Source organism: Heterocephalus glaber, unplaced genomic scaffold, assembly GCF_053883595.1.
Source record: "Heterocephalus glaber isolate CG9 unplaced genomic scaffold, H.glaber_assembly_v1.0 deba00000901, whole genome shotgun sequence".
In the NCBI taxonomy this organism is placed as follows: domain Eukaryota; kingdom Metazoa; phylum Chordata; class Mammalia; order Rodentia; family Bathyergidae; genus Heterocephalus; species Heterocephalus glaber.
The window spans coordinates 7,262,121-7,287,947 of record NW_028258171.1 but is presented as its reverse complement, the minus strand read 5'-3'; the positions used below and the strand labels follow the sequence as shown (position 1 = coordinate 7,287,947).

The window sequence follows — 25,827 nt, the reverse complement described above, 5'->3', positions numbered from 1 at the left end:
TTTTGAAAGATAGTTTTGTAGGGTGTGTCAGTCTGGGTTGAAGGATGTTTTCCTTTAGGGCTTGGAATACGTCACTTTAAGCTCTTCTTGCCTTGAGGGTTTGTGTTGAGAAGTCTGCTATGATTCTGATGGGCTTTCCTTTGTATGTGATTTGTTTCTTTTCTCTAACTGCTTATAGAATGTTATTCTTCTTTTGGGTTTCTGGAATCCTAACTATAATATGCCTATATGCAGATTTTTTTTGATCAATGCTAGTTGGAGTCCTGTATGCATCACTTATCTGTATGTCAAGTTCTTTTCCCCTGCTTGTGAAATTTTCTGCCATCACTTCTGTGAACAATTTTTTTATGTCGTCTGCACTCTCTCCTGTTTCTTCCTTGAGTCCGATCAGTCGTATGTTATTCTTTGCATTGTCTAGCAGCTGCTCGATTGATTTCTCGTGGTCCCTTACTATTTTAAACAAATTTTTCTTTTCCTAGTCACTAATTATAATCTTACCTTCTATATCTGAAATTCAGTCCTCACATTGGCTCATTCTCCTGCATAAACTTTCAATGGAGTTTTTAATTTCCTGGAAATCTGTTTGCATCTGTTTTATCGATTCCATTTGTTTCCTATGTTGGGATTCCATCATGTTCCTCAGCTTCTCTATTTTTTTATCTGTATCCTCTCTGGATTTCTTAATCATATCTTCCACCTTGGGCACAATCTCTGCTGTTATCTGAGAAATTATTTCTGATTTCATTTTTTCCAGATCCTCTTTTGTTGCGAGTTCAGGGAGTCCAGGTGGTTGAGTATCAGATTGTTCCATCTCATTTCCCTTTGGAGTTGCTTTAGGTGATCTGGAAGTCTGGTTTTGAGACTGGTTTACGTGTTTTCTCATTTCAATGGTGGGGAAGGGGGTGTCCATTTGGGGGGGGGGGTATGCTGCTGGTGCCCACAGGTCTCATTTCCTCAGCGCTGGGGTTGGTGATACAGTGCCCCAGAATGTTCACCTCTGCTTGGGGGCAGCTCTGCTCTTCAGTGCTGGAGGCAGTGGTCCGGTGGTCCAGTAGGTTCACCTCCTCTGCACTGGGGCGAGCTCTGCTCCTCGGTGCTGGGGGCATTGGTACGGTGGCCCAGAAGGTTCACCTCCTCTGATAAATTATTTTACCAGAGTAAAGTATCAAAGTAAAGTATTTAACCATGTTTCTAGTAGTATAAAATCCATATATGTGTTTTTGATTTTTTTAATTAGAATTTTAAAATAACAATTTAAAACTTGATCACATGTATAACTTAAGTATTGATCTCTTTGCTCTCATTATTTATAATTTAAGTTTTGTCATAAAAAAACAAATGGACTTCTCTGTATATATAAAGATATATAAAAATGTAATTTAACTTTTCTTTTATAAGAATATAGTTTAACTTCCTGGTTCCTGTCTTTCTTGAACCTAGCTGGTACAACCCCAATCTTGATAAAATCTAATTTTCTACCTATGCATTGTGCATAACTGAACGTAGTCTACTTTGAGTTTAGAATTACCAGCAACAAGTTATAGTCCCTTAGTGATCCTTGTGTGTTGCTTGGCATCCTACTATACTTTCCTAATCCATTCCTCTCCCATCCTCCCTGATAACTATTGCAGGTTTTTGGAAATGTCCACAGTCTCCTCCCTAATATTTTCTTAGGTAAGAAGAGAGATGAAAAGGGAGAACCTGAACAGAGGAACAATCAGAAGAGAATTTCTCTATCACTTTTACTCCTCTGGTTGCATCCATACCTGCTTTTATTATGGATGTACTATCCCTATTCCTGTCTGTGTCAGTCTGTCCATTTGTACACTGGTTCCTCTCTTCCCTCTTTTATTCAAGGACATCACTCTAGTAATTTTTTTTTTTTTTTTTGGTACCAGGGATCAAACTCGGGTCCTTGCGCTTGCAGAGCAGGCGGCGGAACCACTGAGCTAAATCCCCAGCTCCAGTAATTTTCTATACTGTTTGAAAAAACTTTTTTATCCATACTTGTACAGCAAAACTCAGAAGGTTTACCTTACTTGTATCTGATTTCCCTTAAATTCTCAATTTTTTTAACTCTTTAATCATACTTTATCCCCCAGTTCATCACAAAAACAGCCTGTATGAAAGTTACCAATGGCAAAATCCACTATACGATTAATAGAGTTAATCCACCTACCTCCTTGAAATACTTTATTTGGGTTCTGAACTACCGTATTTCAATATTCATGCTCCCTAATTGTTCCTTCTTTGTGTTTTCCTTTTTTCTTCTAAATAATGGAGAAGTTTAGGGCTCTTTCTACTCTTGGTTCTGTGCTGATTCCTTTTCTCTTCCTATATGTTATCATTTGTATGATAACAAATGCCAATTTTATATTTCAAGCCAAGGCTTACCCTAAGTATCCACTTTATTTTCCATGTGCTCATTTGACATCTCCACTTGAATGTCTATAATGTCTAAACCCTAATCTTCTCCCTTAAATCTGCTTGACCTATACTCCTCACCATTTTTCCATTCTTCTAGTGGCTAGCCAAAGTCCTTGGAGATATTTTTAAGTCCTTAATTGCTCTCATATCCACATCCAACATTTCGGTACATCCCACTGGCGTTACCTCCAGAATATATCCAAAACCCAGACCTCTACTACCCCTACTACCTTCCCTGTGGTCCAGACTTCCTTCATCTTTTGTCTGGATTGTTATAATGATCTCCTAACTGGTCTCATTCTTCCTCTACTTGTACTTCATATACTCTTCTCAAAATAGAGGCTAATACAGTCCTATTAAAGTCATAGATCCAGTAGCTCCTCTGCATGGAATCTTTCCATAGCTTCCCATTTTGCCCCAAATTAATGGCCAGGTCCATAAAATGATCCCAAAACCATGTTCACCTGCTGCGTCTATTGCCCATTTGAGGAGCCTCCTAGTACTGACAGCTCATGCCTCTGCAACAACACTAATCTTATTGTTCCACAAACAGGCCAGGTATATTCTTGCTTTGTGGCTTTTCATTTTCTGTTGCTTTTGATGTTTTAACTCTACTTCTACATGGCTCATTCTCTCAGGTTTTTTAGCACTTTGCTCACTATCTCAATGAGAACTTCCCTGACCTTTTTAAAATTTATTTTCTCCCCCATGAACATCGTTACCAACTTCCCTGCAATACCATCTAGCAAATAAGACTTTCTGTTTATTGGTTTGCTTTCTATACAGGCAGGGATCTTTATCTGATATTTGTTAACTGCTAAATCCTCGGTATCTATTGACAGTGCCTGTGAACAATAAGTATATGTATATTTTTCTTGACTGATTTAATGGATTAATGATATCTCTTTTAAAATCTAGGCTTTTAGATAATTTTCTTTTTATTAACTAGGATATCCATATTATCTCACAAGAAAATTCATGTTTGGATTTCCAAAAAATTGGAAAGAGTACATTGCTAATTTTCTAGAACAATTAAGGTAAAGTGTTCTTTTAAGTTTTTGAATTTTAACTTTATTGTATAATTGTCATTAATTTAAAAATACCCACTTTAGGCACAAAATGTAATAAATATATATACTCGTGTAAACCAGTGTTTTAGTTTTTCAGTTTTTTGTGGGGGGGGTTTTTTGAGGGGGTGCCTATTTTGAAGTTATCTTTGATCTTACGAGAGTTTCAGAAACAATAACACTTCACCTGAATTTTTGTCATGTGGAGTAAATCTAAAAGGAAAATAAAACTTGTGGCATATTTCAAGGAGTCTTTTTCAGTCACCTACTTGTTGAGAGCCATGTAGCTGTCAATATTAGGCTGAAGTTGTTGAGTATTTTTCTCTCACTTACTATCAGTAGTCATTGAGTGTCACCTACTTAGCAGACACTATGATTGACCCTGGGAAAACAAAGAATTTGATTAATTCTTGTCTTTTGGAAGCTAATGGGGGATGTGGAGTTTAAGTTAATCACAATATAAATAATTTACAGTGGAGACTGGCAGTTTTTTTCCTGTAAAAGGTCAGGTTATATTTTTGTGGACATGTTGCCTGTATTCCAACCACTCACTCCTGCCTTTGTAGCAAAAAGCAGCTCTGAGTAGTAGTATGTGAATGGATGAGCATCACTGTGTTTCAGTAAACTTCATTTACAGAACTTGGTAGCTGGCAGCATTTGCCCCATAGTTTTCTTATAATGTCAGCTTAAGTAGGAACTATTAGAGAATGGAGTTGGAAGCATTTAGGAGGTTGTACTTGAGTTTTGGGGACAGGAGGGGATGGAAGCATCAAAGGATTAAAAATACAACATTAAAGATACTCTTGCCTGGGAGGAAAAAAGAGCTTTATGTGAGGGACTTTCATTTTTTTATTTGTTGGCAATATTAGAGAAAAATAATATTTCTGAAAACCATTATCAGAGGAAAAATAATATACTTGTTTTTAGGGCTGATGAAAGGAAAATGAAAAAGGCCAGACAAAAACAGAAAACTGTAAGATCTGTCCCTGGCCTACCAAAATCAGTGAAAAATGATGCAGAAAACCTAACAGATGACGTCCAAAAGACCAGCACCACCTATGACCATGACTGTGATAACTTTGGTATGTTTGGCCTTGGTTTTCTTTGGGCATAGTGATAAATTCTTAATGGTCTCTACATTATATATTGTATATATGGTATCACGTTCTTTGCTTTATACTACCAGAAAATTACTTTTTTTTTTTTTTTAAGATAGGTATGGTGGCACACACCTGTAAATCCAGCACTCTGGAAGGCTGAGGCAGGTGGATCACAAGTTCAAGCCCAATCTGGGGAATTTAGTGACTTGACAAGACCCTGTCTCAAAATGAAAAATAAGAAAGAGTTGGGGATGTAGCTCTGTACAAAACCTCTGGGTTCAGTCTTCAGTACCATACACACACACAAACACACACAAAAAAAAATTCCTACTTTTTTCACTCCTGACATAACTGTGATGCAGACACGTCATGGTCATCTTTCAGCTAATTTCATTATATAAACCTTTTAATTAAAATACAAATGATCTCCAATACACTGATAAATGTATTAATGAAAGATAATTGTTCTTTTAGTTTCCTAGACCCAAGATGTTTAGGCTGCCAACCTACCCCAAACTTCCAGTAAAAACCTACAAATAATGCTAAATTTTATACCCCCTAATAGGAAAAAGCTTGCTTTCAAGGAGGAAATAGCATGTTTTATTGAATGGGCATTGCTATAAAGGGAGCTGGCAGAACTGTTCTGTGTCAGCTCTTTACCACCCCCATAATCTGCCTGACATCCCACTCCCACCCCCAAGGTATATAAACATTAATTTATAGCCATTTCTAAATAATATGGATGAGTAAGTTACTAAAACTGGTTATATACGTATACATATACATATCTTTTAAATTTTACCTTGTTCTTGTAAACTACAAGCTGTAAAACTCATGCAAAAAATAATTCTTAATTATAAAATTTGAATTCAAGACTCAAAAACAGCACCAAACTGGGTATGATGGCCATGTGCCTGTAATCCCAGCTACTCGAGAGGCAAAGGCAGGAGGATTCAAAGTTTAAAGCCGCCAACCTCACCAATTTAGTGAGACCTTGTTTCAAAATAAAATTTAAAAAGGGCTGGAGAGCCAGGCATGATGGTGCACATCTGTAATCCCCCAGGACTTTGGGAGGCTGAGGCAGCAGGATCACAAGTTCAAACCCAACTTGGACAATTTAGCAACTTAGCAAAACCTTATCTCAAAGTTAAAAAAAAAAAAGGGCTGGGGATGTAGCCTAGTAGTGGAACACTTGCCTAACACAAGGACCTGGGTTCAATCCCCAGTAACACACACACACACTCACATGGTACTATATTGGATATAGATGTACCTGTACCTCATTCTAACCGCTCCCTTCCTGGCTCTTACTGAACTTACTTCCTTGACACTTTGCTTATCCTTACTAGTACAGAGAAAGGGATAATTTAACATGTAGATGGCAGAGCTAGCTTGCCCAGAGCTAGCAAAAAAGTCATGTACCCCTTAGTTATCAGAAGTTACTTAGCTGGACATTGTGGTGCAGGCTTATAATCCCAGCACTCTGGGAACAATAGGCAGGAAGTTTGCAAGTTCGAGCCTGGCCTGAGCAGCTCAGCGATTTAGCAACCACCATCTTAAAATTTTCTTTAAAGGAGAGGGGCTGGGGATACAGCTCAATGCAAAGTCCCTGGGTTCAATTCCTAGTACAAAAAAAAAGTCAACTTTTTGCCCTAAATAAGGTATACTTCTTATTGTCATTGCTAGACCATTTGAGTATTCTGGAGTCCTGGGACTATAGGACCTGCTATTGACTTCTAAATGCTATTTTACTTCTAAATCAAAAATATTCTTAGAAGTGAATCTACTTATTATTTGTTAATCTTCTTGTTCTTAGATCTTATCCACCCCGCAGCAGCACCTTTTAGGAATTTGAGCTAAATTTGTAAATTTGATAGGTAATCACTCAATTTCAAAACTCCTCAGGCTGGGGATTTAGCTCAGTGGTTCTGGCGCCTGCCTCAAAAGCACAAGGTCCCAAGTTCGATCCCCAGTACCAAAAAAAAAACCAAAAACTTCTCTATACTGATTTCATAATGGTGAGAATTCCTCAAAACACTGAAAGGAGACTTCCATTCAACCCAGCTATTCCCCTTCTAGATATCTTCCTGGAAGAGTTAAAAATATCATAATACAGTGATACATGCATATCCATGTTTACAGCAGCACAACTCCACTCACAGTAGCTAAATCCTGGAAGCAGCCTTTATGTCCATCAGCAGTTGAACTGATAAAGATACTATAAAGGATAATTTGAATCATTTGTGGGAAAATGGATTCACCTTGAAAACATAATGTTAAGTGAAATAAATCACATGCTTAAATACTGTGTGATTTCACCTATATGATAAGTATAAATAAAAAAGAACAAAGAAAAGATAGATAAAACAGGGAGATAGATCTACTGCAAATGGGAAGGGGACCAGGAGATGAAGGGAAGGAAGAAGGAAGGAAGGGAAAAGGAATGTAAAAAAAGAATCAAGATGTGTCATGTACATGTACCAAATACCCACAATGAAAATAGTCATTATATCCACCGGCTGCCTCGCAAGCACAAGGTCCCGAATTCAATCCCCGGTACCAAAAGAAAAAAAAAAAATAGTCATTATGTATCACAAACATGAACTAATAAATTAAAATTTAAAAAATAAAACACCTTCTAAAGATCTTGATCTGTGTTAACTCTTAGGAACTTGGAGACAATTAAGACCCAGATACCTTCCTTCAGGAAGTTCAGTTTACGGACAGATGCTACTGTATTTTATTATGGTTCTATCATTTTCCTAGTATAATTTATTAGATCTTTGTTTAAAACTGTGAGATATCAAGTGTCTTAAATATCACACAAAACCCTATACAGAGTGATTTTGTCCAATGAAATTGGTTTTCGTCATAATAAAATTATTTGAATGTGATACTGATTTTTTGCAAAGTTAGCTCTTTAATGTATAAAAGCAGTTTACCTTTTATGTAATCACTTATTGAATTCTCCATCTTGTACTCGCAGAACTGAAAAATAATAAGCAAAGAGGGTTGCCAGGAACTACAAAAGTAAACATTGGCAATAGTAATTATCAAAGTAAACCACAAACAATGCTCCCACCTGACCAAGTAAATAAAGCTATTGACAGTGTAGGAGGTGATAACTTACAGGTAAGGAATCAGGTAAGAAATTAATTACTATGTGTTGTTTGATGTTTACAAGAATGGTGTGAGGGCCGGGAATTTAGCTCAGTGGTTCTGCTGCCTGCCTTGCAAGCACAAGGACCCAAGTTCGATCCCCAGTACCCAAAAAAAAGAATGGTGTGATACTTGAAAGGGTTCAGGACCAAGTCATAAGACACATGTTTTGTTTGATAAGTAATAGTTTTATCAATCAATCCAAACTTAGAAATTGCAAAAGTGAAAGGGACTTCATTTAGACTCGAAGAAATTGCAGTTCAGGAAACAGATTCAGATAGGTCTGAATCAGTATTCCAGAGAAGGCTGGGAAAGTGAGAGCTTATATTGAGCAAATGGTTGTTGAATTACTTCAATCCAGTGAAAATTCTTTTGTGAGGAAGCTGCTGTTGGAGAACAGATGCTTGTGACAGGAGCTATGTGACCAAAAGAAGATAAAGAAAATAAGGTGTATGCTTAATAAAAATGTCATAATACGAGTACAATGTAACCATCTGTTCCAGCTGCCCAGTCAGAAGATAGCCAAAGTTCACATTCCTGGGCAGTAGCTGAAATCCTGTATAAGTCCTCCCTTGAAGGTCTTCTGACTCCATTTTGAAATGCTCTTTCCATGTTGATTTCATTGTAATTGTCCTATAATGTTCATAGCCTTTCATCAACTTTGAAACTATAAGTAAATGCCTTGATACTTATTTTCCCAGTCTTTCATTGAAAAAGTAAATGAAGTAAAGTATATAAAAAGCACTTAAAAATAAAGAAATTATACAGGATCATGGATGCCCGGAATGTGCTTTTACAGGTCAGGCAGAGCAAATGAGTTTCTGAATGTCAACATTAATAGAATTTAGAAGCACCTACAAGTTTGTATGTTTGATGCATGCTGTAAAAATGTTGGAGATCATGTTTAAATAGTGGTTGTTAAAATAAAGGCAAATTCTTTTCATTTTGTTTTGAAGGAATTAATTGTCAAAAGAGAGTATAAACAATTGTCTTCAAAGAAACTCAAAAATTGTGAAGGAATAAATAAAAGAATAACTAAAAGTCAAAAACAAGGTAATGTATCTTTAATGGTTTTGCAGTGATAAGTAGGAGGCTACTATTTGAAATGTTTTTAATATGATAAAGATGATCCTATAAATTTTCTTCTCTAAAATGGTAAATGGTTTTAATATTTTTAAATGTTTACTTGTTATTTTGACAATGATTTGCATAGTGAAATAACATATTACTTTAAATGCCACGTTATTTCTGTTCTTTAATTTGGGTACTAAATAATTTTATTTGGAACATAAAATTGGACATCATTTAAAATATACTTACAAGAATGTTTAAAGCCTGATTCCTTTTATGAAGTTAATATCGTAATTTTTGTATGTGTGTGGATTTTCAGAGTGATTTGTTGATGTCCTGTATACCAGAATTTACAGAGCCTTTTCTGCACATAATAGCAAGTACAAGAGTTCATGTTGGGTTAAATCCACCAGTCTAATAGCATTTTTCTAATATTCGTTAACTGAAAAATAGTGAAAATGAAAAACATTTATAAGCATTCAAAAAATAAAAGAGGAAAGCAATATTGCTTAGATTACAAATTCATACAAGTTAAAGTATCTAGAATGGGTTGAATTGTTATTCAGATTATGTAAGAAAGTGATTTTTTAAATTGAACAGCAGTGTTTTGTTCAAAATCAGAATGTTCAAAATTTTCAAATTCCAACTGAACACTTGTTGGATTTAATGAAGAGTTAGAAGAAAACACTTTCCTTATAATTTGAAGGTATAAACCAGGTGTGGTAGGACATGTCTATAATCCCAGCATTTGGGAAGCTGAGGCAGGAGGATCTCTGTGATTTGGACACCCCTTGGATACATGGTGAGTTTCAGGCTAACCCGAGCTACATAGCAAGATCTTGTCTCAAAAAACCAAAAACAAAATAATAGCAAAAAAATTGAAGATATATGGTGGCTATAAATAAAATTTGTAGAAACTTTTTACATTGCTTTTGATTAGTACCACTTCTTTTAAATTATAATTTAGAGGGTTTTTTTTTTCTCCAGTATTCAGTATTATCCATTAGCCTTTCAATTTGTCGTTAATCTTATAAACAATGGCATATAGTATGTGTAGGTTGTTGGCATATTTCATTATGATGATTAGTGTGATACTTTATATGTATTTATAATTACATTTAGATTGTTTAAATTTACAATTTTAGTTTAGCTTCTGTTATCTTAAGTTTCTTTTTTTGGTGCCGGCGATCAAACTCAGGACCTTGCGCTTGCGAGGCAGGCAGCGGAACCACTGAGCTAAATCCCTGGCCCTTAAGTTTCAAATTAGAAAATTGCACTTCTTTTAATTTGCTTTCCTTAGAGACATGAAATAACAAAGCTTCTCAGGTTGTTCCATGTTGGTTACTTACATCCTTATCTAGCACAACTTCTATTTCATATACAGTACACATGCCCAGTAAGGTTTTAGTGACGTATGTTTTTCTTATGTCTTCTAAATATTTGACCTCTAAAGAGTTGATTTAACAACTATTTTCATCTTACTAACATTGGCCAAAATATCTAAACATGAAAATAAAATTCTTACCATTAACTATTTTTCCAGTCTAATTAAAAGATAAGACTGATGTGTGGTTATAATACAGGACATAAGTAGTATGGAAACAGCTTTCATTCAGTTGAGGGAAATCAAGACAAAGTTTGTGGACCAAGTAGGTTAGAGAATAAAATCAAAGCATATAGTGATTTGGTTTGTTAGTAAAGGGAAATTTTCAAGTAGAATTAGCATTAATGAAAGTTAAGAACAAAGCACATTTGAGAAGCAATAAGTGGTCTAATAAACCTAGAATACAGGGGCCCGGGATTTAGCTCAGTGGTTTCGTCGCCTGCTGTGCAAGCGCAAGGACCCGAGTTCAATCCCTGGTACCAGTAAATAAATAAACAAACAAACAAACCTAGAATACAGTTCACATTTGAGGACAGAGAAAGATTGGAAATAGATTGAAGACCAGGCAGAGCCTATGATTTCCAGGAGACTACAAGAAGTCATTGACAGGTTTGTATAAATAGGTGTGTGTGTTTATATTTGAAGGGGCAGTGATCTGACTAGACCTATGCTTCAAGAAGATTAATATAATAATAAGCTGTACAGTGAGACTTAAAATAAAATACATTTTATTTGTGAAAATATTTTTCTTATGCTTAAATATGTTTGGGGCTAATTTGAGATTTTGGTCTTTGGTTTTTGTCTTATGAAGTTAGAGAGAGAAGTGAAGAATCAGATGTATCTACTGATATTTTGACTTCACGGGAACAGTTTTTTTCAGCTGAAGAGAGAAAATACATGACTGTCAATCAGAAAGAAGCTTGTATTTTAGTAACACCACTTAAAACTAAGAAGGTGATAGAGCAAAAATGCAAGAAGTATAATCTGTTCTATGACACCAGGAAAGCAACGACAGAGTTTTTAGTGCCAAAGCCTCAAAAAAAAAGTGAACCAGACTTAAATGAAAGTTCCATCAATAAGTCCACAGAGACTTTAGGAAATACATCTGAGTACAGTGTGGATCATAAAAGTAAAAACAAGGAATATTGCAATGAATGTGATTTACTCACTGTCAACCAGAAAATAAAAACACCTAGCCCTAAAAATGAACACATGGGCATTCGAGACTTTAAGAAAAATATCAGGTTGCCATCAAAATTGAAGAAAATTGAAAATGAAGTAGCTGTGTCATTTTATAATTGTCAGTCCTCATCAGATTTGTCAAGTGAAGAGAGTGAAACTGAAAAGGAAATTAGAAGGAAAGCTGGAGTTAAGAAAAACAGGGCAAGAAATAGCAAAGAAACAGTTGCTCACCTGAGCAAAAGCAAAAAAAACACCGCAAGGCATATCATAGTGACTTCAGAATCTGAAACTGAGGAAAGTAACATGGAGTATCATGTCAAACACAAGAAACCTAGGTCTTCTGCTAAAGAAACTCTTCTGAAATGTGGTGTTAGAAATGAGTTTTCAGTTGAGGCAATGGAACCTGACAAAACTAACAAGCCTTCCTTAAAATGTTTACCTGGCATAAATCAGGATGAAGAGTGGAATGAGAAAGAATTACAGAAACTTCATTGGTAAGTAGCTAGACTTGACTCTGGAATATATACACAGTGATTACAAAGCAGTTAAATGTATAAAAAAGAGCAGTAAGGAGCTGATTGGATGACTTCCAGGGATTATCACTGTAGTGATGCAAATAGTTTTTTTTCAGAAGAGTGGGATTTCTTGTGTATTGCTTTGATAAATTAAGTGTGATTAGAATTAGATTTAGCTACATAGACTTGACAAGCGTTTTCAGTAGTGGTCTTATGGAAACCAGACCATAATTGAGTGATGAAGTGTTAATGGGTAAAAGAAGATAAAGAAAGAAGTAAGGAAAACCTGGGTGGGCAACCAACAAACATGGTGATGATGGGGTGTAGAAAAGTTCAGGGCTGGGCCCTGGATTTAGCTCAGTGGTGTTGCCACCTGCCTCATAAGAGCAAGGTCCTGACATCTTTGTTACCAATAAACAAACAAACAAAAAACTTCAGGGTAATAGAAGGGAGTTTGATGATAAAGGGATATGTTTGTTTGCTCACTTGCTTATTTATAAATGGCTGATACCAGAGTATAGTGTTATGCTGATAGAAAGAAATGAATATGTGATTGATAAAGGAGTGAAAGGTGACACAGGCACATTCTACATTTAGTGTTCATTTCCTTTGTACCTCTCTAACTTTACAACGTTTGGGATTCATTTTCAAATCTATTTTCTTGAAACATTTTTCCTAATGCATCTCCATAATATCATACTTTTCGGTTTTCCAGGTGTTTTTCTTCTTATTTTCAGGCAGAAAAGGGAGTCTTTTTTTCCTTTCCAAAGTTCTTCTTGGGTGCTTTTTGCTGATACCCTACTCAGTGATCTTACATCCACCCAAAATTCTAACTTTCCTCTTTATACAGTGACTCCAAAGTCTGTATCTCTGGCCCTGAATTATTTTCCCCCATACGAGGGATTGACTCCAGAGCCTCACGTCCTCAGCCCTTTTTATTTTTTAAGACAGGTTCTCATTAAATTGCCCAGGCTGGCCTATAACTTGTGATTCCCCCTGCCCCAGCTTCCTGAGTACCAGCAATTACAAGCATGTGCCACCATGCCCTGCTGAATTCTCCTATTTACCTTACTTGTGAATCTAATGTAATACAGTAAAGGCAGAAAAGCTTAAACTTATTTTCCCATGCCTCTGCTTACTTTGCCTGCTCATTCTTATTTCTGGAACTATAATTCTTTCCCATCAGCTAGCTTTCAGCTCTTTGTCATCATTATTTTTTTAAAAAAATTCTAATCATTTGGCAAAGAGCTATTTTATCTGCACGCTTCATATTTTGACACTTCATTTTCAGACCTTTGATGCCTTTTTCCTAAATTGGGGAAGCCGTAATTTTGGATTTTTTTTTTTTTTTTTTTTTTTTTTTTGCTTGTTTGTTTCTGTTTTTGTTTTTGCACCACTGGGTACAGAACTTAGGGCCTTGTGTATGCTAGGCAGTAGTAGCCTCAGATATTTCCAGATTAATCTTAATACATAGCTGTGGTTCTGTTAGATCTTCATTGCATTCGTACTGATCTCAAATTATATACTGCTGGTTCTGCTTGGATCAAGCGCATACCGTGTTATGATTTTATCTTTTCCAGCTGTAGACCTCCTTATTTCCTCATTCTCAACCTTTACTGTTTGTCTAAATCATCTAAAGAAATTTTAAGATGCCTGGACTGCAGAGATTTTAGTTCTCAAAGGTGGAATAAGTATACTCCGCCATTTGTTCTGTGCAGCTATAAAACCTGGATAGAACGCACAAACAGATTTTTGTCAGTTTAGGAAATAAATAATAATGAGTTAATTGGAGAAATCTAGAATGTTAAGTGGCATCAGACTAACAGTAAGTTTCCAATTTTTCCTCTTTACCCCTGAGTTAGATACAAGGATACCAGAAAGTTTAAGTGGGTATTAAGGCACAAAGAAAGTTCACATAGAAGATACTCAGTTCTGGGTTGAGCAAGAAAAGGGACCTCTAACACTAAAAAGTAGAAGAAACCCACTAGTTATCTTTCTTTTCCCTTTCCCTTTAAGGCCCTTGGAATCCTACAGGGGCTACAATAACATCAGTTGAGGTCCAGCATACCTAAAACTCAGAGAGAACTACCTCTCACCTATCACCACCTTCCTAAAATCTTTCCTTGTTATCACTTACTCCTGCTACTTAATTAGAAGTGATATAGGGCCAGTGATTTAGCTCAGCGCCTGCACAAGGTCCCGAGTTCGATCTCTGGTACCAAAGAAAAAAAGAAGTGGTATCTCATTCTTATAAACAACAAAAAGCAATTCCAGTCCTGACTGCACAGCAAAAGAATTCCTGCAAAGCTTGTGAAAAATGCAGAGTACTGCCATCTCAGACCTACTGGATTGAAATCTTCCAGAGTAGTGTTTATAGTCTATGTGCTTATTTTACTTACTTGCTTATTTACTTGCTTGCATTTTTACTGTCAACTCCTCAAGGAAATCAGAGTCATAACCCACTGCTTTGTACCTCTTATCATGCTAGAGTCAGCACACACAGTCATCAGTGTAAGAAGTTTATAAAAATCCTTATCAAGGCACTCTGAGCTAGCTTAGATGGATATTTGAACTAATATCTAGAAGTTACATAAGAAATATTTAAGCCAGAGATTGAAAGTATATGAATTTTAGCTGGAACAGCATATATACATGTAGAATGAGAGAGGCATATTTAGAAATACTGAAAGAAGGATAAAACAACTAGAATACTAATTGCTGAGGAAAGAGCAATACAAGATGAGATTAGTGTGTCAAGAAATAATATAGATCACAGTAAAGATTTTGGGTTTTATGCTAAAAATAATGAAGTTATTGTTTTGTTTTTGTGTCAGGGATTGAACTCGGGACCTTGTGCTTGGGAAGCAGGCGGCAGAACCACTGAGCTAAATCCCCAGCCCAGTTTTGTTTTGTTTTTGAGACAGGGTCTCACTGTGTAGTTCAGGCTGGCCTGGAACTCGTGGCGATACTCCTGCCTCAGTCTCTAGAGTGCTAGGATTATAGGCATATGCCACTGTGCCCAGCAAGCATAATGAAGTTTTAAACAGGACTGGAGTTTCATGTTTACATTTATTTTTTTTAATTACCTGGGATAATCTAGAGGGTATTTGTTAGTTATTGACCATTTATTATTAAATGCATTTAATATTTCTGTTATAAAAAGTAACCCTTTTAGACAGTCCTAGACTTGGAAATAAGCTATATACCTACACAAATTGGGAAGCTTGATCCCCAAATCCTTCTAATCCTCCATTTTAGAACATTTACAAAGTGATTAATTATGCAAAAGAGAGCATTCAGTAACAAATGTTTAATGCCTGTAAGTATTTATTTCCCATTCATATATGGAAGGCATGCAATAGTCAACTGCTAGCTGTTCACAAGAGTTAACTGTTAAATGTTTGGGTTTTTTGAGGTTGTTTTGTTTTGTTTTGTTGTTGTTTGGGGGTTTTTGTTGTTGTTGTTTTGAGACAGGGTCTCGCTTTGTAGTTTAAACTGGCCTTGAACTCACTATGTAGCCCAGGCTATCCTGGAACTTGCAGTGATCCTCCTGACTCTTCCGAGTGCTGGGATTACAGGCATGCGCCACCACACCCTGCCTAAACAGCAATACCTTTTTTTGGTACCAGGCATCAAACTCGGGACCTTGCACTTTCAAGGCAGGTGGTGGAACCACTGAGCTAAATCCTTGGCTGTTAAAATTTTGAGAAATTTTACAGATCAGTTGTTAAACAGACATTAAAAATTTAATTATGCTAACTTGCAATGAAATATTAAAAATAAAAGCAATACTCAAAACTCATCACTTCCTTGAGGTTTGGTTCTGCATCTAGGTTTGGTGAAAATAGTATATAATAGTAGGGTGCTAGCACATTTCCTACCGGCTCATCACCTTCAGTGATGTCAGGCTCATAGCTTGAAATCAACCACAGTAGTGATATTTACCATATGGACATTGGAAGACACTATACTTCAGAGCTTTGTAACCTCAGAGAGCTGACTAAAAATTTGCTAGCATACCACTGTGTGAAGCGTATGCCTACAGACCAGAAAAATACATTCAGCCCTCCATACATATAGATTAATTCTAGGACCAACTGTGGATACCAAAATCTGTAGGTGTTTAAGTCCTTTGTATACAGTTATGTAGTATTTGCATATAACCTACACAATCCTCCTGTATATTTTAAATCATCTCTAATTACTTATAATACTGACTATAATGTAAATAATACATAAATAGCTCTAGTGTATTGTTTAGGAAATGCTAACAAGAAAAAAAATTTGTATGTGTTCATCATAGATGTATTTTTTCCCCTGAATATTTTCGTTGAATCTGTGCTTGTAGAACTATGAATGTGGAAAACCACTTTATGTTTTGTCAAAGAAATAGTAAACTTAAAGGTATGGTTGAAATAACACTTTAGTACAGGTTGAACATCCCTAACCTGAAAATCAGAAATGCTCCAGAAACTAAAACTTTTTGAATGCTGACGAATACCACAGGTGGAAAAATCCACCACTGACCTCATGTGATGGGTCACAGGCATACTAAAAATACTGCGTAAAAAATTACCTTTGGTAAGAAGATGTAGCTCAGTGGTACAGTGCTTGCTTCACATACATATGGCTGAGTTCAGTCACTAGCATGGCAAAACCAAAAACTTTTGATCTAGGGTACTAGGTATGCAGGAAACAAATTTGGTGTCCAGGTTTGGGTCCCATCCCCCAAAATCTCTCATTATATATATACACAAATATTCTAAAATCTGAAGCATTTTGGATAAGTACCATTTTAAGGCTAATTGGTGATTTAAATAGATATTTTCTGGCTGAACTTGTCAGCCAGTGATATCATTTTTTTACTGTAGGTGGGGATGGTAGCATGTATACCAGGTTGTGAACAATCATTTACAAGTGAACTTTTAGAAAGTAATTCATATGTTGAATTGGGAACTACATTATGTTTAGTAATATATTTTTTTATTTCATTTGCTTTCCTTAATTGAGAACATTTTTTCTAAAATACTGAGGTTACTCATGGTGGCACATGCTTGTAATCCCAGCATTGAGGTGGCTGAGGCAGGAGGATGGCCCCAAGTTGAGGCCAGCCTGGGCTACTTAGTGAGTTCAAGGCCATCCTGAACTACATACTGAGACCCTGTCTCAAAAAAATAATACAATATATTGAGGTGTATAAATTAAGAGTACAAGAAATCAAGCATGTGCTTGCTTCAACAGCATATATACTGAAACAGAAATCAAGCATAAAACTTTTTTTTCAGATAGTGGATGCTCAACTTGTAGTTTCTTTTTATTATTGTTAGCACATTAATTGTTAATGAGATTTACTGTGAGAGCTCTATACATGCCTACATCATGCATTGGTCATATCCAGACCACCTTATTTTTCTATCCCTCCCAAGCATAAAACTTTCTGATAAAGAGTTTATAACCTTGAATAGTTAAGAACTAAGAATTTCTCTCCTGGCACACTTAGCACAAGTAAGATTTGAGAAACACTGTATAAAAGATAGTCATGCCAGAGTTCCCCAAATATCAACTCACTGAATAGTTGGACTAAGAAAAAATACAGTGAATGTTGGGCATGGTGGCACATCCCTGTAATCCCAGCAGTTGAGGGACTGAGGCAGGAAGATCAAGAGTTCGAGGCCAGCCTATGCCATATAGACCTTGACTCAAAAAAAAAAGAAAGAAAGAAAATTGGAAGATGGGAAAAGTTTTCAGGTTTAATAGAATACAACAAAAGAGCAAGAAGATGTCTCTCAATATGTAAAATGACATCTTCATATTTGAAGCACTAGAGTGAATTACTTAGTAAAGGGAATAGCGTCCTTTTCCCCCAAATAGTTATCTAGAATAATTTTGGTAAAATTCCTTCAGCCCAGTAAATCTCATTAGCTCAGTGATATGCCTTTAGGAATTTACTTTTATTGATTTGAGTTTCTTGTTCCTTAACTCCTTTTGGTCTTCCATAGTGCTTTTGCATCTCTTCCAAAGCACAAACCTGGCTTCTGGTCAGATGTTGCTCTGGTGGTAGGTTCTCGAACTGCTAAAGAATGCCAGAAGAAATACATGGAAGATCCTCGACGAAAACAATCTCAGAAAAATACCGCCAAGAGAAAGCAAGCCAATCCCAAAGGTCAATATGGTAACCTTTATAATAGTTTTTTTCCTAGTACAAGTGTTTTCTTAAAATGTTAAAGTTCAAAAGAACTTCAGAGATCATGTTTAATTTTTCAGTTTTAACCTAGGTAGCTACTTGCATCAATACTAGTTTTAGTACCCTTGTGCTTTGAATTTTTTCGAGAAAATCTGAAATTGGATAGAGAGATTTCAGTTTGTGAATTATTGCTCTGAGAGTCTAACTTAATTTGAAGCTACTTGATTAAGAGCCCCTAATAATTCATGAAGATACTGAGCTGAGAGTAAATTTAGTTTTCATAGTCCCAGGATTGCACATCCTGCTCATAGTTCCTAGTAAAAGGTGTTTTATGCCAGAAAAGTCCTACAATAATCTTCAGAGAATACTTAGCCTAGCATAGTTCCAAGGTTTATGTTTTAGCCAAATAAATCAGGCACTCAGTAATGAGAGTATGGGATATTGCCTTTCTCACAATGTAATGACAGTTGCATTCTCACCCTGCCTGATCTTCCACAGTTCTTTTTTTTTTTTTTTTTTTTTTTTGGTACCAGGGATCGAACTCAGGTTCTTGTGCTTGCGAGGCAAGTGGCAGAATCACTGAGCTAAATCCCCAGCCAAAGGTTTTTTGTTTTGTTTTGTTTTGTTTTGTTTGATACCGGAGATTGAACTCGGGACCTTGACACTGAGCTAAATTGCTGGCCCAACATCTTTTTACCATGATCTCACTTTTTTTTTTTTCTTCTTTTTTTTTTTGGTACCGGGGATCAAACTCAGGTCCTTGGGATTTCGAGGCAGGTGGCAGAACCACTGAGCTAAATCCTCGGCCCTCACAGTTCTTCATGATTGTCATGTGGGCTAATTACATTCTACAGATCTCAGTGTGAAATCACTTGAAATACAGGAAACTTAAAATAACAGAGCCTGTTAGGTTTATAAAGCCATTATTGTAAATGACCAAATCTTTATCAAAATATCTTGTTAACTCTTAAGGTGACACAGACAGTGCTAATAAGACGAAGACTGTTCAGATAACTGCCAAAGTGGGAACACTTAAAAGGAAGCAACAAATGAGGGATTTTCTGGAACAGATGCCAAAAGATGACCATGATGATTTTTTCAGTACAACACCTTTGCGTAATCAAAGAGTACTGGTAAGAGTCTCAAATGCATGAAACTGCTGGTTGCTTTACCTATATTGACTTCTTCATCTTTCACTTGTATGCATGGTTAATCTTCATCACTAATATTTAGGCCAAGTAGCAGTAGCATCCATAAACATGACCAAAGAATAGTATAGAAAACAACATGCTGGAACCTGCCATTCTCACTGGTTTCTAGCATCTGCCATCAGTGGTTCAAAGGCAAGGTTTGTAAAACCAAATAGAAAACAAAAAAGTAAGCCAAACATAGCTATTTAAATTTTAAGAAGATTGCAAATTGTGGAACAGAGGTGCCCAGCTCTTACCTCTTCCTCTGTAAAGATGATCAAAGCAACAGTTAGATAACTACATTTCAAGAACCTAGACTGCTGCAGCTTGGCACCATCCTGAGAACAGAGTCACAGAATTCATACTTCCCTAAGCAATAAGCCCCAGGGTCCCACTGATACTGTACCACACTAGGACAGGAATCTACAGCTTCTGCCGTGGCTGCAGTACCTAGGCCTGCACAGTGCCCTGCATGACAAGGATAGGTGGTTCAGCCCCAGTGGCCACCACTGGGCCTGGACCATGTCCCCAACCTGCCTTTGCTAAGGGAGCACACTCAGTGCCCCAGCACCACTACAGCTGCCATTACTGGTTGCCCCTGCCAACAGCAGAGCTTATGCCTGAGGGGTTTTACTCTACTCTGGGTTCCTGATGCCACCACTGCCATTGCCAGTGGAAGATCATCAAGTTCAAAACCAGCCTGGACTACGTAACAAGACCCTGTCTCAAAAAACCAGACCAAGCCAGGAGTGGTGGCACATGCCTGCATTCTCAGCAATTTGGGATTCTGAGGCAGCAGGATCACAAGTTTGAGCCCACTCTGGGCAACTTGATAACTTAACAAGACCCTGTTTCAAATTTTAAAAAAATACAAAGAGCTGGGGGTATAGCTCAGTATGAAGTCTCAAGGTTCAATCTCTAGGACCAAAAATAAAAACAAACAGAAAAACTCCACTACCACCACAATAAAAATGAACATATCTGGAGAAAGCTTTCCATGAAAACTTATAAAAGTGTAGAATCAGCTCATCTGCCAGATGCAGAAAAAGCAATGTAAGAACACAAGAAGTATGAAAAAAAAATCAAGATAATATGCCACCTCCAAAGGAACCCAACAGACTCAAAGAAAAGGATATTCATGAATTGCCTAAAGAATTCAAAAGAATAATCCTGAAGATTTTTTTTTTGGTACCAGGGATCAAACTCAGGACCTTGCACTTGTGCGGCAGGCGCCAGAACCAGTGAGCTAAATCCCGGCCCCATCAAAAGAATAATCCTAAGTAAATTTAGTGAGATACAAGAGAATACAGGCAGACAATCCAGTGAAAATAAGAAAACAGCTATTGCTATGAATAAGAAATTCATCAAAGAGCCAGGGATTTATTTAGCTCAGTGGTGCCGCCGCCTACCACGCAAGCACAAGGTCCCGAGTTTGATCCCTGGTACCAAAAAAAAAAACCAAATTCATCAAAGAAATGGAGATCACAAATTGAACTCATTAGGTCAAATAAAAAATACAGTTGAGTACTTTACCAACATTCTAGATGAAACAAAGAATTTTTTAACTTTAGAAAGGTTTTTTTGAAATACTGCAATCAGAAAGAAAAGGATAAAAGAATGAAGAGAAGCCTCTAAAACTTAGGGGCTACCATTAAATGAAAAAAAAAATTCAAATTATAAGCTTCGAAAAAGGTAAAGGAAAAGGAACAAAAAACTAGCCATTAAAACAATAGCTCAAAACTTCGCCAATCTTGGGGAAGATGAGAACATACATATCCAGGAGACTTTAGAGACCCAAATATATCTGAATAAAAAGATCCTCTCTGTTGCATATGATATTCAAACTGGCAAAAGTCCAAGACAAAGAGAATTCTAAAAACAGCAAAAGAAAATACCAAGTCACATTTAAGGAAACCCCATTAGACCAACAGCAGATTTCTTAGCAAAAACCTTATAAGACAAAATAAACAGAATGAATCTTGTAGGAGAAATAGAACAATATATTCAATATTCTAAAAGAAAAAAAAACTCAACCAAGAATAGCATACTGAGCAAACCTATCCTTTAAAGGAGAAATAATACCTTTCTAAGATTAAAAAAACAACAACAGGATATTCATCATCACTATACAGCCTCTCTAAGAAATGCATAGAGTACAACATCTAAAAATGAAAGAATAAGTACTACATTATAAAAATATACAAATAGCTAAAATGCACTGGTAAAGAAGATATGTAAATGAAAAAGAGAAAAGAATCAAACCCTATGCTACAAGAAACCACCAAATCACAAAAATAGTGAGAGATGAAAAGGAACAAAGAGTATAAAGAACAATCCAAAATCATTTAGCAAAATGGCAGGAGGAGTGAACTTTTATTAATAATATCCTTTAATGTTAATCTCAGTCAAAGATACAGAGTGGCTGAATGGATAAAAATGACCCAACTATATGCTACCTAGAAGAAGTTTTACAAGTAATACTACCACATAGACTAAATGGTTAGGAAAAAGTATTCCACACAAATGGGAAAAAAGTGAGTAGGAATAGCTATACTTATGTCACATAAAAGACTTTAAGTTAAAAAGCACAAAAAGAGACAAAAAATGTCACTATTTGGGCCGGGGATTTAGCTCAGTGGTTTTACCACCTGCTGTGCAAGCGCAAGGACCCAAGTTCAATCTCTGATACCAAAAAAAAAAAAAAAGTCACTATTCAACAAAAGGAAATAACTGTTAAAAACATCTATGCATCCAATGCTGGAGCACCTAGTTATATAAAGCAAACATTATTAATTCTAAAGGGAGAGAAAATATAATGCTGGCTACAGTAATACAGTTGTTGGTGATTTCAAAATCCATTTTCATCAGTGGACAGATCATCCAAATAGAAAAAGCAAAGAAACATTAGAGTTAAACTATACTATAGACCACCACATAGAAATGATAATATTAGAAGTAGAAATGCTAATTACTCTGATTTTGATTATTATACTTTGTATACACATACTGAATTATAATCACTATCACATAAATAAGAATATTATCAATTTAAAAATAAAATAATAGCAAGGGATGTGTGGCACACACCTGTAATCTCAGCACTTGGGAGGCTGAGACAGAGGATTGCTACAAGTGCAAGACCAGGACTACATAGTTGGTTCAAGGCCAGCCCAAACAACATAGTGAGACCCTGTCTTAATCAGTCAATAAAAATTAATATGCCATAAGACAACACTTTAAAGGATATAAAAAGTTTTATTTTATGAAAAGTAGCATAAATAAAAACTTTAGTGGTTGGAATAAAATATCGACAACAAATACAACACAGTCAATATCTAGTGTACAGAATTCATTCAAATGTAACTGGAATAATAAAGTATAAGATCAAAGAAAAAAGACAAGAAATTTTAAAGGCAAAACATTTGAGGAAGTGATCATTTTTCCTAGTAATAGAAGAAAATAAACTGTATGCATACCTTCTAAATTAAAGAATCTCTTTTTTAAAAAGTAAGTCAAAATATCTCCCACTATCAAAATCAAACCTGATATTGTTATAGTCATATCAATGGAGATACATTCATACCTTTCAGAAATCATGGTAATATTTTTCAAGTTATGAAGACTAATTCTCTTTTTGAGAGTTCATCCTAAGAAATTTAGAAGACTAAATATTTTACAAAGATACTCATTTTAAATTTATCTTTACAGAAAAACCTGGAAGTAATTTACATATCCAATAAATTTATTTCATAAACAGTGAAAAATGGTACAAATGTTAAGTGAAAATTTAGGATTATTTCTAGAATCGAAGTTTTATCTCTGTTAAAATTAAAGTAATGCATGTATATGTGGATGTGGACAACTGATCTATTAACCCTTCAATACCTAGTGATCCGTTTTTGGAATTCCCATAACAATGGAATATAATGAAATGTTTTCTCTTCAAAGTCTTCTTCCTTGAATTTTTCTAGGTAACATATATGAATTTCATGCAAAAATTCAAAAAATTTCAATCTTAGGCATAAATGGGTTGAGTGTAAAACTTTAAAGATTTGAATTAGTGGGGCCAGGGATTTACCTCAATGGTTTTGCCACCTGCTGCTCAAGCACAAGGACCAGAGTTCAATCCCTAGTACCAAAAAAAAAAAAAAAAAGATTTGAATTAGTGAACTAGACTAAAAAGTGACTCTTTTAGCTACTACTTTCTTTATATTATCATCCGATCATCTTCAATTTTAAAAGGCTGTGTAGTGCTTTACCAAGGTATATAACAGCATTATTTCGGCCTCCTTTGTACTTATACAAGTTACAGAAGGTTATTTTAAGCCAGTGATCTTAGTCCCTACAGTGTTCCCTTCTCAGCACCATGGTTCTTTAGGGATTATACCCTTTATGTTATCCCACCATCATTTCATGTCCCAGATATGTATGTGTGAGCCTAAAGGCAATAATAGCAACGTTAAAAACATAGAAAATAAAAATCAAAAGCAATGAATTTGCTCATTTTCTATAGCATAAGTCTATTGTCTTTTTTTCTTTTTTTGTACCGGGGATTGAACTCAGGACCTTGTGCTTGTAAGGCAGGCAGCAGCACCACTGAGCTAAATCCCCTGCAAAGTCTATTATTTTAATATGAAGGTTAAGTAAAATCTTAAGGATTGAATTGTTCATGTGCACAAAGATTTGATACTGGTTGAGTACCCATTAATTACCAAGCATCATAGTTAATACAGTCTTGTCTTGTCTCCACCCTGTGGACTAAAATCAACCTATTGCTTGTTTATTCAAACAAAATTTTATTGCAACACAGCGATGCCCATTTGTTTGCATATTGTCTCTTTTTTTTTTTTTTTTTTTTTTGGTACTGGGGATCGAACTCAGGATCCTGCGCTTGCGAGACAGGTGCCAGAACCACTGAGCTAAATCCCTGGCCCTGTTTGCATATTGTTTATGACTGCTTTCATGCTACAGTGACAGACCTCCTTACAGAAAATATTTGTCTATCTCTCTCTGGTCTATATAGCCTTTAGAAATAGGTGTCACTGTCTCCATTTTGCAGAAGAAAAACTTAGTTTCTTAGTAACTAAGGCTCTCACCTGCTTACTTTTATAAATTCTCTAATCTGGAGAATTATAAAGAGGAAAACAATTTTTCAGCCCACCAAAAATCATTTTATTATAATAAGAAAATTCATCTTTTCAGGTGTCTGCTGAAAATATTTATTTTCCAGTTGTCAAGATGACAATGATATTCTGTCCAATTTGTTTTCTAGTTGCCAAGTTTCTGGGACAGTCAAGATGGTGATGACATTCTGCCAGCTATGGACAGAAATCCAGCAACTCCATCAGTTACCTTTCCATTGGCAAAAACTCCTCAATGTCAGCACGTCAGCCCTGGCATGCTAGCCTCTATAAAAAGGTAAATATTTATGTGTGTGATATGTTAATTTCCTGCATCAGCAGATTGGGGAACATTTAAGTATTTTTGTATTTTGAGGTATTTTAGTGGGGGTTTTTTTTGAGACCAGGTCTTGCTAAATAGCCCAAGCTAAGCCTCACATTTGGGATCCTCCTGCCTTGGCCTCCCAAGTAGCTGGGACTACAGGCATGCAGCACAGTGCCTGGCAATCACAGGGTCTTTATAACGGGGAGGCAGAAGGGTCAGAGAGAAAGAAGGAGCAAAGACATGAGGAGCAGAGATGGGCATGGTGCAGCCCAGAGCCAGGAAGCACTGCAGCCTCTAGATCCTCCCCTGAACCCTGCAGAAGGAGCTGGCTCTGCTGACACCTTGATTTTATTTAGCCCCTGGAAACTTAACACACCAGAGTATCTGGTCCCCCTGCAACGGGAGGCAAGGAAGGGCTGGAGCCTGGGTGTTCCCGAGCCTCAACCTTCTCCCCTCTGTAATCCTTTGGTGGCTTTTGCAAGACAACACAGAGATGTTGAGTTTGCCAGGCTGAGACATCCAACTCCCCCAGCACACCACACATTCTCTTCCTGGGTCTTTGAGAGCTCTCCGCCTCCATCTGTGGCTGGATTTAGGGCTTAAGGTAGGTCCCAGGTCAAGAGGGGTTCCAAGGCCTGGGTCAGCAGTCACCCTGAAAAAGGAGAGGATGCAGACTGGTGATCTTACACTCCTGGAGTGTCCATCAGTACTGTGGGCTTGTCCAGCCCTGCTCACTCAAGCCCACGCAGAGAATCCAAGCTGTTGGTGCAATTGGTTTGGGCTTTCCCAAGGTCATCTCGGGCATATCCCTCTTGTACTGTTATTTCTCCTAAGCATTTTGTAGGTTAAGGAATGTAGAAGCAGTATAGGAAGAGTTATCATTTTTTTAAAAAAGTGAAGAATGAGGGCCAGGGATTTAGCTCAGTGGTGCTGCATCTGCCTGGCAAGCTCAAGGTCCTGAGTTTGATCCCTGGTACCAAAAAAAAAGAGATTAAAAAAAAATGAAGAATGAATAATTCCTAAAAGTGCTTATATATGTGCATATATACATAATGACTTTTATTAATTATCTGAAGAGATATATACAAAACTAAAATTGATCT

General features: G+C 36.4%; 1 protein-coding gene across 2 annotated transcripts in view; it reads left to right on the top strand.

The window, feature by feature from the left end:
- Mis18bp1 (MIS18 binding protein 1) overlaps positions 1-25,827 on the top strand; it is a 54,249-nt gene that overhangs the window by 18,032 nt on the left and 10,390 nt on the right. The window contains exons 7-14 of one of the 2 annotated variants that reach the window (XM_087208047.1): positions 3,377-3,464; positions 4,422-4,576; positions 7,581-7,726; positions 8,710-8,806; positions 11,020-11,884; positions 17,905-18,068; positions 19,062-19,222; positions 24,552-24,697. In XM_087208047.1, the coding sequence (XP_087064173.1) occupies positions 3,377-3,464; positions 4,422-4,576; positions 7,581-7,726; positions 8,710-8,806; positions 11,020-11,884; positions 17,905-18,068; positions 19,062-19,222; positions 24,552-24,697 (1,822 nt within the window). Of the gene's footprint in view, positions 1-3,376; positions 3,465-4,421; positions 4,577-7,580; positions 7,739-8,709; positions 8,807-11,019; positions 11,885-17,904; positions 18,078-19,061; positions 19,223-24,551; positions 24,698-25,827 lie in introns of both variants that reach the window. The other variant, XM_087208046.1, reaches the window with a different exon arrangement.